At 39.1% G+C, this 12,161-nt stretch overlaps 1 protein-coding gene across 1 annotated transcript in view; it reads left to right on the top strand.

Moving 5' to 3' along the window:
• IQCH (IQ motif containing H) overlaps positions 1-11,107 on the top strand; it is a 379,945-nt gene extending 368,838 nt beyond the window's left edge. Inside the window, exons 20-22 of the mRNA XM_042783268.1 lie at positions 915-976; positions 6,000-6,108; positions 10,994-11,107. Of these exons, the coding sequence (XP_042639202.1) occupies positions 915-976; positions 6,000-6,108; positions 10,994-11,107 (285 nt within the window). The remainder of the gene's footprint in view (positions 1-914; positions 977-5,999; positions 6,109-10,993) is intronic.
• The last annotated feature ends 1,054 nt before the right edge of the window (positions 11,108-12,161 follow it).

Here is a 12,161-nt window from a genome sequence, read left to right as displayed (position 1 = left end):
AGGAGTGGCTGGTGGGTTTGAACCACCAGCCTTCTGGTTAGCAGTCAAATGCCTTAGGCACTACACCACCAGAGTTCCCAGATCAAGGGTTGTGAAATGAATCTGCAAATGGAGACAAAACTAATTTTACCACAAGAAGAAGAGCCGAGGAAAATCAATGGAATCTCTACCACACTTGACAGATATTTGCTTGTCTGTCATTTACCTGGTACAAATGGTTAATGCCCTTGGCTGCTAACCAAAAGGCTGGAGGTTCAAGTAGACCCAGAGGCACCTCAGAAGAAAGAACTGGAGATCTACTTCTGAAAAATCAGCCATTGAAAACCCCATGGAGCACAGTTCGACTCTGACACACGTGAGAGCTCCATGAGTTGGAATCAGCTCGAAAGCAACTAGTTGGTTATCAGCTTCCTACAACTTACAGATTTGCAAAATAACTCCCAAAGAATCATAATGTAATGCGGCAGCAGGGTGTACTGGAGACAACACATGATTTCCATTGAAATACAAATGTTTTTTTCCACACAACAAATTCCATCCAGATATTGCTCCTAAAGCAGTGGTTTTCAAATTTGATGTCTATGAGAATCACCTAGAAAGAAAGCTAAAAGGTAGATTCCCTTCCAAAGATTTTGAGCGTGAATCATGCCCATGAAAATGCCTTTTGAACTAGCATATTAGCCGATTCTAATGCAGGTGTTCTAAAGAGCACACTTCACAAAACACTGTCCTAGAACAGATTGATTCCATATCCTGGACACAGCCTTTCCAATTGTGTTCCTCACAATATTTAAAGGTAGCTCTAGATTTTCATTCAAACCAGGATTCTGATGGTCTTAATGAGAAGTACATTTTCTATATCTTTTTTCTGAGATAAAAAGCTATTGTTTTTTCCTCCCTGCTCAATTTCACAGGACAGACAAGGAACAGTTTTTATATTATTTGAACACGTAAAGAGAAACAAGTTGGGAGTGTTGTGAGTATGAAGTATTTCTATGAAATACAATAAACTAACCAGAATGGTGCTTCTTATTGCATTTTAATCAGCATGTTGATTTATTGGAAGTCCATCTTGTTTTATTTTGATCTGTAAGTATTTCATAAAATAATTTTATATCTATGGGTAAGAGTCCACGAATATAGTTGATTAATTATCCAAAATTAATGAGTAAGATATAATACGTTGTTTTACCAACATATTACTCTCAAGTGCTTATACATATGCATAATAAATCTGACTGACAGGGAACCAGCCCAGATGTCCTGCTTATGGAGGGACAGTTGCCATTCTGACATGCTCAGAAGTGTTCTGGTGACTTGACAAGATGTCCTCCCAAATGGCAGGGTGCAGCCCGCTCCTCAGGTCCAGTTGTAGCACTCACACAATCTTCTGAGGATATGTGTATACTGAGAAGAGTCCTCAGGAGGCTTCTTTACCCTTGCCTGTTACCTGCAAATTTCTCTCTAGAGTATTTTGGAGAGGTAGCACACTTGTTTCTTTATCTCTCACTCACTCACTGCCACTGAGTCAGATCTGACTCATATTGACCCCTCCTTGGGTTTCCGAAGCCGTATCTCTACGGAAATAGATTGCCTAGTTTCCTTCTGAGGAGTGGCTGGTGGATTTGAATCGCCAGTCTTCTGGTTAGTAGTCAAGTGCCTTAGGCACTACACCACCACCAGAGCTCCCTTTCTTTATCTAGGCCTCAGAATTCAGATATCTTGAAAGATGGTTATTTGGTACCTTTAAGTTATGCTAACTCACTAGGAAATCATCCCTGCCCTATATTTCTCTCTCTTATAACGTCTTTAGGGAGCTCGGGTAGCATAGTGCCTAAGGCACTTGACTGCTAACCGGAAAGCTGGCAGTTCATAACCACCAGCCACTCCTCAGACGGAAGATGGGGCAATCTACTTCTGCAGTGATACTACCTCGGAAACCCAAGGCGGGGTCGCTATGAGTCGGGTCTGACTCAATGGCACATTACAACAACAACAACATAACATTTATAGCAGTGTAGACATCATGGCTTCACATTGAAACATACACACAAAGATACGGGACTAGAACAACCAAGGATTTGCAGTTAGCAAGCTAGTATATAAGACATTTGTATTTCCCAGAGTTGTGAATCTAATTAAGCAGGAAAGGTTTTAAGTCTAAGCACATTACTAAGCTCAGGACTTCAGACAGATAGGTTAGCTAAGGACAAGAACTGGACTTTAGAACACAGAGGTAGGAACTCTAGCTTAATGAGCACAGGCTAGCACGAAAAGCAAAGAACCAGTTGGGCCAGGATGGGAACAAGAGAACCCTTCCTGCACATGGGATGTGTTCAGGAGGCATGAGCTCCTGGCAGGGGATGGGAAAAGAGAAGCCAGTCAGGCCAAATAGGGATCTAAGGGGCTCAGGTGCCCAGTGGTCACCCTGGGAGACCATCAGTTCTCAACCTCAGTAACAAGACATCCTGAGGGCTAGGAGTACAACCATACAAGCTCAAAGAAGAGACCACTGTTATTAGAGATCCAAGCTCATAGAGGGGTGGCAAGAAGAAAGCCTGTTAGTAGGGGCAGAGCCCAGTAGTGGCTGGTACTCAGGAGCAGGACATGTGTCCTAGAACTGAGAGTATGAGACAGAGGGAGTGCTAACTGGGCAAAGGCAGGGTTCTGCACCATGAGCCACAGGAGGGTGGTTACTCACGCAGAGAGGAACCGGGCTCAAGAAGAACCATCACAGAATTTAGGAGATAAAAGAGACTGTCTCATGAACATTTCATCGAAACGACCTAACAGCAAGGTTGATTTGATGCTAAAGTTTACAGAATGAGTAATTAGAATGGTAACCAAGAGGAACTCCCCCAGCTGTCCCTACACCTGTACCTGAGATTTCAAACAAGGATGCCTTGACCTGCAGGCTAGCTTCAGTGGTAGAAATAGTTCTGTTGGTACAGTTTCTAAGTAGTTATTGCTACTCACACAGCCTACAGAGAGGGCAGTTGACATGGGCATCCTGAAAGACTCTCGAGCCTTGTCTACTATTTTATGTCCCATCTTATTCTTACCCCTCACTGCAGTCATTGACCCAGAGAATGTTCCAGAATAGAAAGATCTAAGGGATGGATCTGGGAGCTCTGGGAGCGTTGTGCCTAAGGCATTTGACTGCTACCTAGAAGGCTGGCAGTTCAAACCCACCAGCCACTCCTCGGAAGGAAGATTGGGCAATCTACTTCCATAGAGATACCACCTCAGAAACCCAAGGAGGAGTTGCTATGTGTCAAAGCGACTCAATGGCAGTGAGTTTGAGTTTTTTTGAAGGGATGAATCTACTCTCATATCATAGATAAGGAAACTAAAGTTCAGAGAGGGGATTGATTTGCCTGGGTCAGGTAGTGGGTTTTCTCTCTTCTGATCCTGAATCCAGTGTTCTTTTCATTGCACCACAAAGTCTATATGGTGGTCATCTTGTGTACAGAACTTTTATGCACTGCAGGAGATTGTGAGCTGTGTCATTCCTAATTTACTGTTTCTTAATATTAGATTAGATTCAAGATTATACCAGTAATTCTTTCTCCCCCCCCCCCCCGCAACACATGAACAAACCAAAGTTTATTAAAGAAAAGGGAGAAGGGAGGGGTTTGCGAGGGAGAGATGGAGAGGGTCTTTTGCCTACACTACCCTCAGGTATCTCACTGAACAAAGGATTTCCTAGGATTTATAAAGGGTTTTAGGTGGAAAAAGCCATTATCTTTAGTCATAGAATAGGTGGGGATTTCCAGGGGGAAAAGTGCCCCTGAAACTCATGTTGAAGAAGGAAAACTGAGCAAATAGAAACTTTTATTCTTTGTGTTGATTAATTTTCTCTGGAGGTTTTAATGGGAGGTTTTTCATGAGATGAAATCTCTATTGGAAAGAACAAGTTGCCATTCTGACTTGCTCAGAATGAAACATGATCTGGTGACTTGCCAAGGTGTCCTTCCAAAAGGCAGAGCCCATAGCCCCTTCCTCAGGTTCCATCTTGCCTCTGACACAGTCTTCTGTGGATATGGTATCCACACTGACTTCAACTTTATTCTATTTGGGTCAGGTCGGGCGAAGAACAGTCAGCAGGTCATCTCTTTAGGGCTTCAAGAGTGCTTTGTGGTTTGGCTTTGCAGGGATAATTTCATGCACACTTCATTTATTCAGGGATATTTCTTGGAATAGTGGAATTTGAGGAGAAAGTTCAAGGAAGGAATAATGGAGGAAATTCTAGAAATGAATTAATTAACAGGGAAGGGAAATTAGAGTCCATTCAGCCTCTTGGTTCCCAAGTGAAGCGTCATAGGCCCTAGAAGGCAGGAGAAAGGATGGCAAGAGGGGCAGGAATCTATGTGTACACCCAGCATCGTGTGTGTGTGTGTGTGTGTGTGTGTGTGTTTTGAAAGTATGGGTGTCAATCCTTACTGTATATAAGAATCACCTGGGCAGCCTGGTGAAACTATGCATTCCTTGACTCCAACCTGAAGATTCTGATTTTGTTGATCCAGGATAGAACCCAGGAATCTGCTGTTTTAAGAAACACCCAAGGTCTAATATATACTGACCCTATGACAATAAAATCGGAAGGAAGGTTGGGCAATCTACTTCCATAGTGATACTGCCTCGGAAACCCAAGGAGGGGTCGCTTTGAGTCGGGTTCAACTCCACAGCACATAACAACAACAACAACAATGACAATAAAAAAGCAAATTATTTAAAAGGGTTGCTGTCTCTGAAATTGCCCTTGGCCATTATTATTTTTTTATTTTTTTTTTTTTTAAGAAAAGATAACTAATGTTCAGCAGTCATAAGAGTGAGAGCGAGCAGTCCATGAATTTTGAGGATGCAGCTCAAAAAGTTCAGAAACCCTAATTTGATTGAATTTCTTCATTGCAGAAATGAAGACTCAGAGAGCTTAAGTAACTTCCCCAAAGTCACCCAGTTAGTTAGTGTCAGCACAAAGAACCCTGGTCTCCTGTCTTAGAGCCTGGGAAGCTTGCCATGCCCAGCTTCATCCAAGGGAAAACCCCTTCAGACTGAAAAGCAGCCATTCCATGGGGGTCAAAGCCTTAGCAGCTAACTTGACATTTTCACAGGTAACAATGGGAAATAAATAATTTCATGGTTTAATCAGTTGCCTTAAAGCCAGTCATTTAAAATGTGGGTTTTTGACTGCTAACCAGAAGGCTGGCAGTTCAAACCCACCAGCCACTCCTCAGAAGGAAGATGGGGCAATCTACTTCGGTAATGATACTGCCTTGGAAACCCAACGAGGGATTGCTATGAGTCGGATCCAACCTGACGGCAGTGAGTTCGGTTTTGGTTTGATAAAGAAAATTCTAGAAAAATACCCTGGAGTCTTGTTTCCTGGTTAAAACTTACAGTATTCTGTTTGTTGGACAATATTCACCACCCACAGTATAACTGTATAGGATGGTTTGGAAGTCGTCTCAGAAATCTTCTTGAAGGGATGCTCAAGTTTATAAATAAAGCTGCTCATGAAAGAGGTACATTCTCTTCTGAACATGGGTTAAAGCAGCAGGAGTCATTTGTACACATGAAATATAAAATAAACCACAGGCAAAAGTCTCCAGATACAGAGGTGCAAATGTCTCTGTACACAAGGAAATCATTAGGCATGAATTACACTTAGCAACAATTCTCTTAAACTAATTTAAACAATTTTTTAAATGAGTTAATACTACTGTCCTAGCTCAGTGGTTGCTTTTTGCTAGGAATGACTGAACCTATTGCTATATTCTGCTAAGTTGATTAATAAAAAATATTTATTACGCAAATCCTTTTTGTTGACAAGTTAAAATGGAGCCTCATCTTTCATATCTCCCTGAAGATTGCCACCTTGTGAGATTGAAAATACTCATTAAATTCCATCACCAGACAGGCACAAATGAGAGGGTGATTGTTTTTAAGCATGTGAGGGGAATGGTTGGTAAACTCATTTGTTTGGATATCATTAACAGAACAATCGGCGAGGATCTCCAGGGGGTCCTCATGACCTTTGCTCGCAATCTCTTCATCATCCATCAAGAAATATCATCACCTAATATGCAAGGCGAGACCAATTTTAAGGTGAGGTGTTAATTAACTAACGATCCTGGTTAATTTCTATACAGGGCTAAAAATACCTCATGCTGTATTGTAAACAAGTGCTAAGCCATCTTTTTTATTTTAAGCAGTACATATTTTACAATGTGCAGGGTCAATATTGTAAGGTTCCCACTGAACCCGTTAGTTAAATTTAATAGTTTAAACTTTTTCTTTGAAATAAAGTAGACTTGTTTAACTTGCTGCCATTTCCAAACCCTAGCTCATGAGACAATAGAGTTTTCTGATGTTACAGGAAGCAGTAACACCACAATGGAACCAAAACAGAGACTGTCACAACCAAAAATCATGAATGTAACCTACCTATTTTTCATATACACAGTGTTTGCCTAGAGATTCCTAGGGAATCCTAGTTTCTGAGACCCAGGAAGGACAATATGTGGTAGGGAGAAGGAGGACAAAACCCCAGAGCAGATGTTTCATTGCCAACCTTTTGAAGCCTCCAGATGGCCTCTGAGATGTCGGCCAGTGAAATCCAGTTGTATGTTTTCTAATCTGAGAGTAGAAGTCTTTGACCTCTAGAGAATGGAAGGACGGTCTGTACCAGAGTTTTTGAAACAGCAACTGAACAGAGATGAACACTTGTTATTGATCACCAAGATCACATCTGATTCCCAGCATAGACCTTCATCACATCCAAGTGGGTCAAGTAACTCAGGGGATTCAACTGAAAACCACATGTAATTTTTCACTTACATGAAAAAGCCAAACAGAAACATATATATATATATTTTTTTTTTTTCCCTTGAGTCCACGGCCTGATTCCTTTATTAACAACAATGATGATGTTTTACTCTTTAAAGTGAGACCATTGCTTTTCCCACAACATGATTAAGAAATTGAATTTTAAAAAATTAAAAACAGACCCAGTGTTGCATCAAGTTCCAGTGGTCCTGAAGGACCTATGTTCATCATTTATATTCGAAGTCCCTGCCAGCTAGCATCATTTAATCTATTACTACAATGTGCAAAATCTTGAGCCTCTCTGCATGTGATCAGTTCAGCCTGTCCAAATTCAGCTAACATTCAGAGTTAGATGGTTCATCCCAATATCCACAAAGATTAAGTAGACTCTGAGCTAGGACTTGAGGTTGGCAGAACTAATCACCCTTGACAAAATAAAGACTATTTCTCTGACTTTCAAAATCATCAAAAGCCACATGTTCCTCCTAAATGTTTTTTAAATAACTCATGGTTTCTAGACTTCTTAGATGAATCATTGTTATCTTGACTTTTATTGTTAGAAGGTTTATAAAAGTTTTAAACAATTAAATCTCAATAATATAGAAATAATAACAACTTGAGAAGTATAATAGTTTTATCTTTGGCAGTATTTTCTGTTTACTACCTAATGACATTCTAATAGGTATTTTCATTTTGTGAACAAGAATTTACCAGCAAAGACAAGACTGAATTTAAAATGGAAAGGTGATACAGAAAAGGCATTTGACAAAATCCAACATTCCAATCATGATAAAAACACTCAATAACTAGGAATAGAAGGGAACTTCCTCCACCCGATAAGAGTATCTACAAAAAAAACCCATAGCAAACATCAGACTTAATGGTCCAAGACTTAGAACTTTCCCCCTAAGGTTAAGAAAAAGACAAGGACATTTGTTTCAGCCACTTCCATTCAACATTGTACTGGCATTCTAGCCAGGGCAATTAGGCAAGAAAAAGAAATAAAAGTCATCTAAAATAGAATGAAAGTAAAACTATCTCTATTAGTAAATGATATGGTCTTATAGAGAGAAAATCCTAAAGAATCAATGAAAAATATATCCGAGCTAATAAACAAGTTCAGCAAGGTTACAGGTCACAAGAGCAATATACAAAAATTCATTGTATTTTGATGCACTAACAATGAACAAACCAAAATGGAAATCAGGAATACAATTCAATTTACAGTAGCTCCAGAAGAGTAAGATACTTAGGAATGAATTTAACAAAAGAAGTGCAAAGCTTGTACTGCAAACTACAGAACTTTGTTAAAAGAAATTTTAAAAAGACCTAAATAAGTGGAAGACATCCTGTGTTCATGGGTTGGGAGGCTTAGTATTTTTAAGATGGCAGTAATACCCCAAGTGATCTACACATTCAATGAAATCCCTATCCAAAGGCCTTATTTGCAGAAATTAAAAAGCAAATCCCCAAATTCATATGGAATTGCAAAGGACCCAAAATAATTTTGAAAAGGGAAAACAAAGTTGGAGGACTCCCACTTCTTTGTTTCAAAATTTACTACAACGCTATAGTAACCAAGTCTTTGTAATACTGGCATAAGAATAGACATACAAATCAACGGAATAGAATGGAAAGTCAAAAAATAAGCCCAACATTTATACTCAATTGATTTTTCATAAACGTGACAATTCACAAGGATGACAACTCTATGGGAAGAGAATAGACCTTTTAACGAATGGTCCTGGGATGACTGGATAGCCATTTGCAAAAGAATGAAGTTGGAGCCCTAGCTCATACCAGACCCAAAATTAACTCAAAATGAATCAAAGACATAAATGTAAGAACTTAAACTATATAACTTTTTTTAAAAAATCACAGGTGTAAATCTTCATGATCTTGGACTAAGCAATGATTCTTAGCTAAGATACGTAAAGCAAAAGCAACCAAAGAAAATACAGAAAAACCGATATAATCAAAATTAAAAATGAGCATCAAAAGACACTATCAGAAAATGAAAAAATAACCCACAAGATGGGAGAAAATATTTGCAAATCACATACCTGAGAAGGATATAGTTTACAGAATATATAAAGCACTCTTACAACTCAACAATAAAAAGACAAACAGCCCAACTGAAAAATAAGCAGATCTAAATGGACATTTCTTTGAAAAGATACATAAATGGTCAATAAGCATATGAAAAATTCCCACCATCATTAATTATTGGGGACATACAAATCAAAACCACAATGAAATACAATGTGTTATTGTGTGCTGTCAAGTTGATTCCAACTCATGATGACCTAGTAGGACAATAAACGGCCCCATAGGGTTTTCTAGGCTGTAGGTTGCCAGGTATTTTCTCCCACTGAGCTGGTGGTGGGTTCAAACTGCCAACCTTTCAGTAGCAGCCAAGCATTTACCATTGTGTCACCATGGCTCCTGAAATATCACTTGACACCCACTAAATGGCTACAATCAAAAAGATAGACAAAAGCCAATGTTGACAAGAATGTGGAGAAACTGGAACCCTCATACATTGCTAGTGAGAATGTGAAATGGTGTAGCTGCTGTATGAAAGGTTGGCAGTTCCTCAAAACTTTAAACATAGATTTACTATATGACCTGGCAATTCCACATGCAGAGAAATGGAAACGTGCACACAAAATTTGTACATGAATGTTCATAGGAACATTATTCATAATAGCCAAAAAGTGGTAAAGAACTCAAATGTCGTTAGGTGATGAATGGATAACTAAATATGGTATATCTGTACAATGGAATGTTACTCGGTCATATAAAAAGAATGAAGATCTGACACATGCTACAACATGGATGAACCTTGAAAACATTATACTAAATTAAATAAACCAGACACAAAAGGCTACATACTACATAATTCCAATGACATTAAATGTTCAGAGTAGGCAGATCCATAGAGACAGAAAATGGTTGCCTGGGCCTGGTAAATTCACTGCCATGGAGTCGGATCCGACTCACAGCAACCCCCTCTGGGTTTCGGAGGCGGTATCACTACAGAAGTACATTGCCCAATCTTCCTTCAGAGGAGTGGCTGGTGGGTTTAAACCGCCAGCCTTCTGGTTAGCAGTCAAGTGCCTTAGGCATTACGCCACCAGAGCTCCTGTGAGGGTAAATGGGGATGACTGCTAATGAGTATTTTTTGGGGGGCGGTGATGCAAATGTTCTGGGATTAGATAGTGGTGATAGTTGTTTGTGGTTATACTAAAAACCAGTGAGTTGTATACTTTATAAGGGTGAATTTTATGGTTGTTGTTGTTGTTGTTATGTGCCCTCGAGTCAAACCCGACTCATAGCGACCCCTCCTTGGGTTTCCGAAGCAGTATCACTATGGAAGTAGGATTGCCCAACCTTCCTTCCGAGGAGTGGCTGGTGGGTTTGAACCGCCAGCCGTCTGGTTAGCAGGCAAGTGTCTTAGCCACTATGCTACCAGAGCTCCCGAATTTTATGGTAGTATACCTCAATAAAAAATATATAAAATAAAATAGAAAGGTACTCTCTTTCTCTCTACAAGCCAATGAAACAGCACTCCCATCAGTCCTCATTTTAGGTTGACTAGACCAGTGCTTCTCAATTACTTGTAGTGAAGGATCAGTTTTGTTTTGTTTTTTCAAATCTGTCATGGAGCTATGTTTTTGTAAAGTATAACAAAAATGAATTAATAGGAAAATTAAATGAAAAAATCAAAGGCATACAAAATAAAAGCCCGGGTTGTTGTTGTTGTTATTATTATTATTAGATTCAACAGGCATAAAAATTGGTGTAAATTTTTCCAAAATTCTTCCTCTCAATCTTTTGACTTATTTCATCAAGCTAGTAACTTAACAATTTGCAGACTGGCCCCAGCTGAAGGAATACACTCTGAGTGGAACTGCTCCATTGGATTTCAAGGCTGTGACCTTTGGGAAACTGATAGCCAGACCTGTCTTCCAAGGTGCCTCTGGGTGGGTTTGAACTGCCAACCTTTCAGCTAGTAGTCCAGCACTTAACTATTTGTGCTACCCAAGAACTCTTAGACCTGATGTAAACCATGCTTAATTCAGAAAGAAGCAAATGCTTGAGGAGTGGCGCATGTTGTAAAAAGTCCTAAGAAATGAACATTAATTTTATTGTTCATTTACAGACCACTATTGAAGATGTTGAAACCATTCTGGGAGTAACAGAGGAAAACAAACTAAGATTTGAAGAAGAGCAATCATCTAAAGAAAATAAAAACCTCTCCAGGCCTCAGAAATGATCCTGGAATACATTATCGATTTTGGATCCCAGTCTGGAGTGAAAAACAAAAAGGCAGCAATCTTTTTTGTTATTAGGAATAAAAAGGGAGGAAAAGTAGTTTGCCTTGTTTGCCAAGGAGGTAAATCAGAACTTGGTAATATTATAATGTAATGCTCTTCTTTTTTTATTATTGTTTATTAAGTGACCTTGTTTACTTATTAAACCAAAACCTGTTTGTGTATTCATTTGAATATTGAGCAATTCTTTTCTCTTCCCCCACCCAGGGGTGGGGAAAAAAAAAACTGATAAAAGAAGAAAGTTATAAATTCTTACTGATACCACTTCTGCATCTACCTGTTTATAAGCTTCAGGGTTTGGAAACTTTTTTTGTTTTTTCCCCATGTTTTATAAAGTTTTCTCCTATTTCTGATAGTTCCCTTCTACGTTGGTGGGGGGTGGGGAGCTGATTAAGGGCTTACTCTTTGCCATTTGGCAAAACACAAATGTATTTTTTTCGAAGAAAATTACATTTATGTGAAATTTTAAAGTAATTCTTCATCATTCATTGTATTTTTGTTGTGCCAAACCATTATTGTTGCTGTTTTTCAGAAAGTAGAGTAAGCGACCATCTAGTTTACAACCAAAGCATCAGAATTTATCTAGGTGGCAGCATCTGCTCTTAGTTTAAGATACAGTGTAATTCGAGCCCTCTAGATTGAATAAACATTTGTGTTCTCCGGTTTTCCAGTGAATACAGCAGTAGGATTTTCACAAGCTTAATTCAACAATACCTTTTAAAGAGAAACTTGTTAAAATTTCGCAGTGCTGACAGTAACTCTCAGTGTTTGCTTCGGTACATGTCCAAAAATCCTCCTACAGCAACTAGCTTCACAGAAAGGTGAAATATGCAAGTCACAACAGCAAAACCATGTACTTGTTTTTAAAAATGGCCTTTATATCTTTTAAAATATTTGTGTATGGTGGGGAGGAGAGGGTGTTCTTCACCTATCAGATGTCAATAATTTCTTAACTGTGCCACAGCCACAGGCAAAGCATTTCTGCAATAAAATTGA

Source organism: Orycteropus afer, unplaced genomic scaffold, assembly GCF_000298275.1.
Source record: "Orycteropus afer afer isolate SDZICR_OR568_19922 unplaced genomic scaffold, OryAfe1.0 scaffold00015, whole genome shotgun sequence".
In the NCBI taxonomy this organism is placed as follows: domain Eukaryota; kingdom Metazoa; phylum Chordata; class Mammalia; order Tubulidentata; family Orycteropodidae; genus Orycteropus; species Orycteropus afer.
This window is presented reverse-complemented; position numbering and strand designations above follow the sequence as displayed.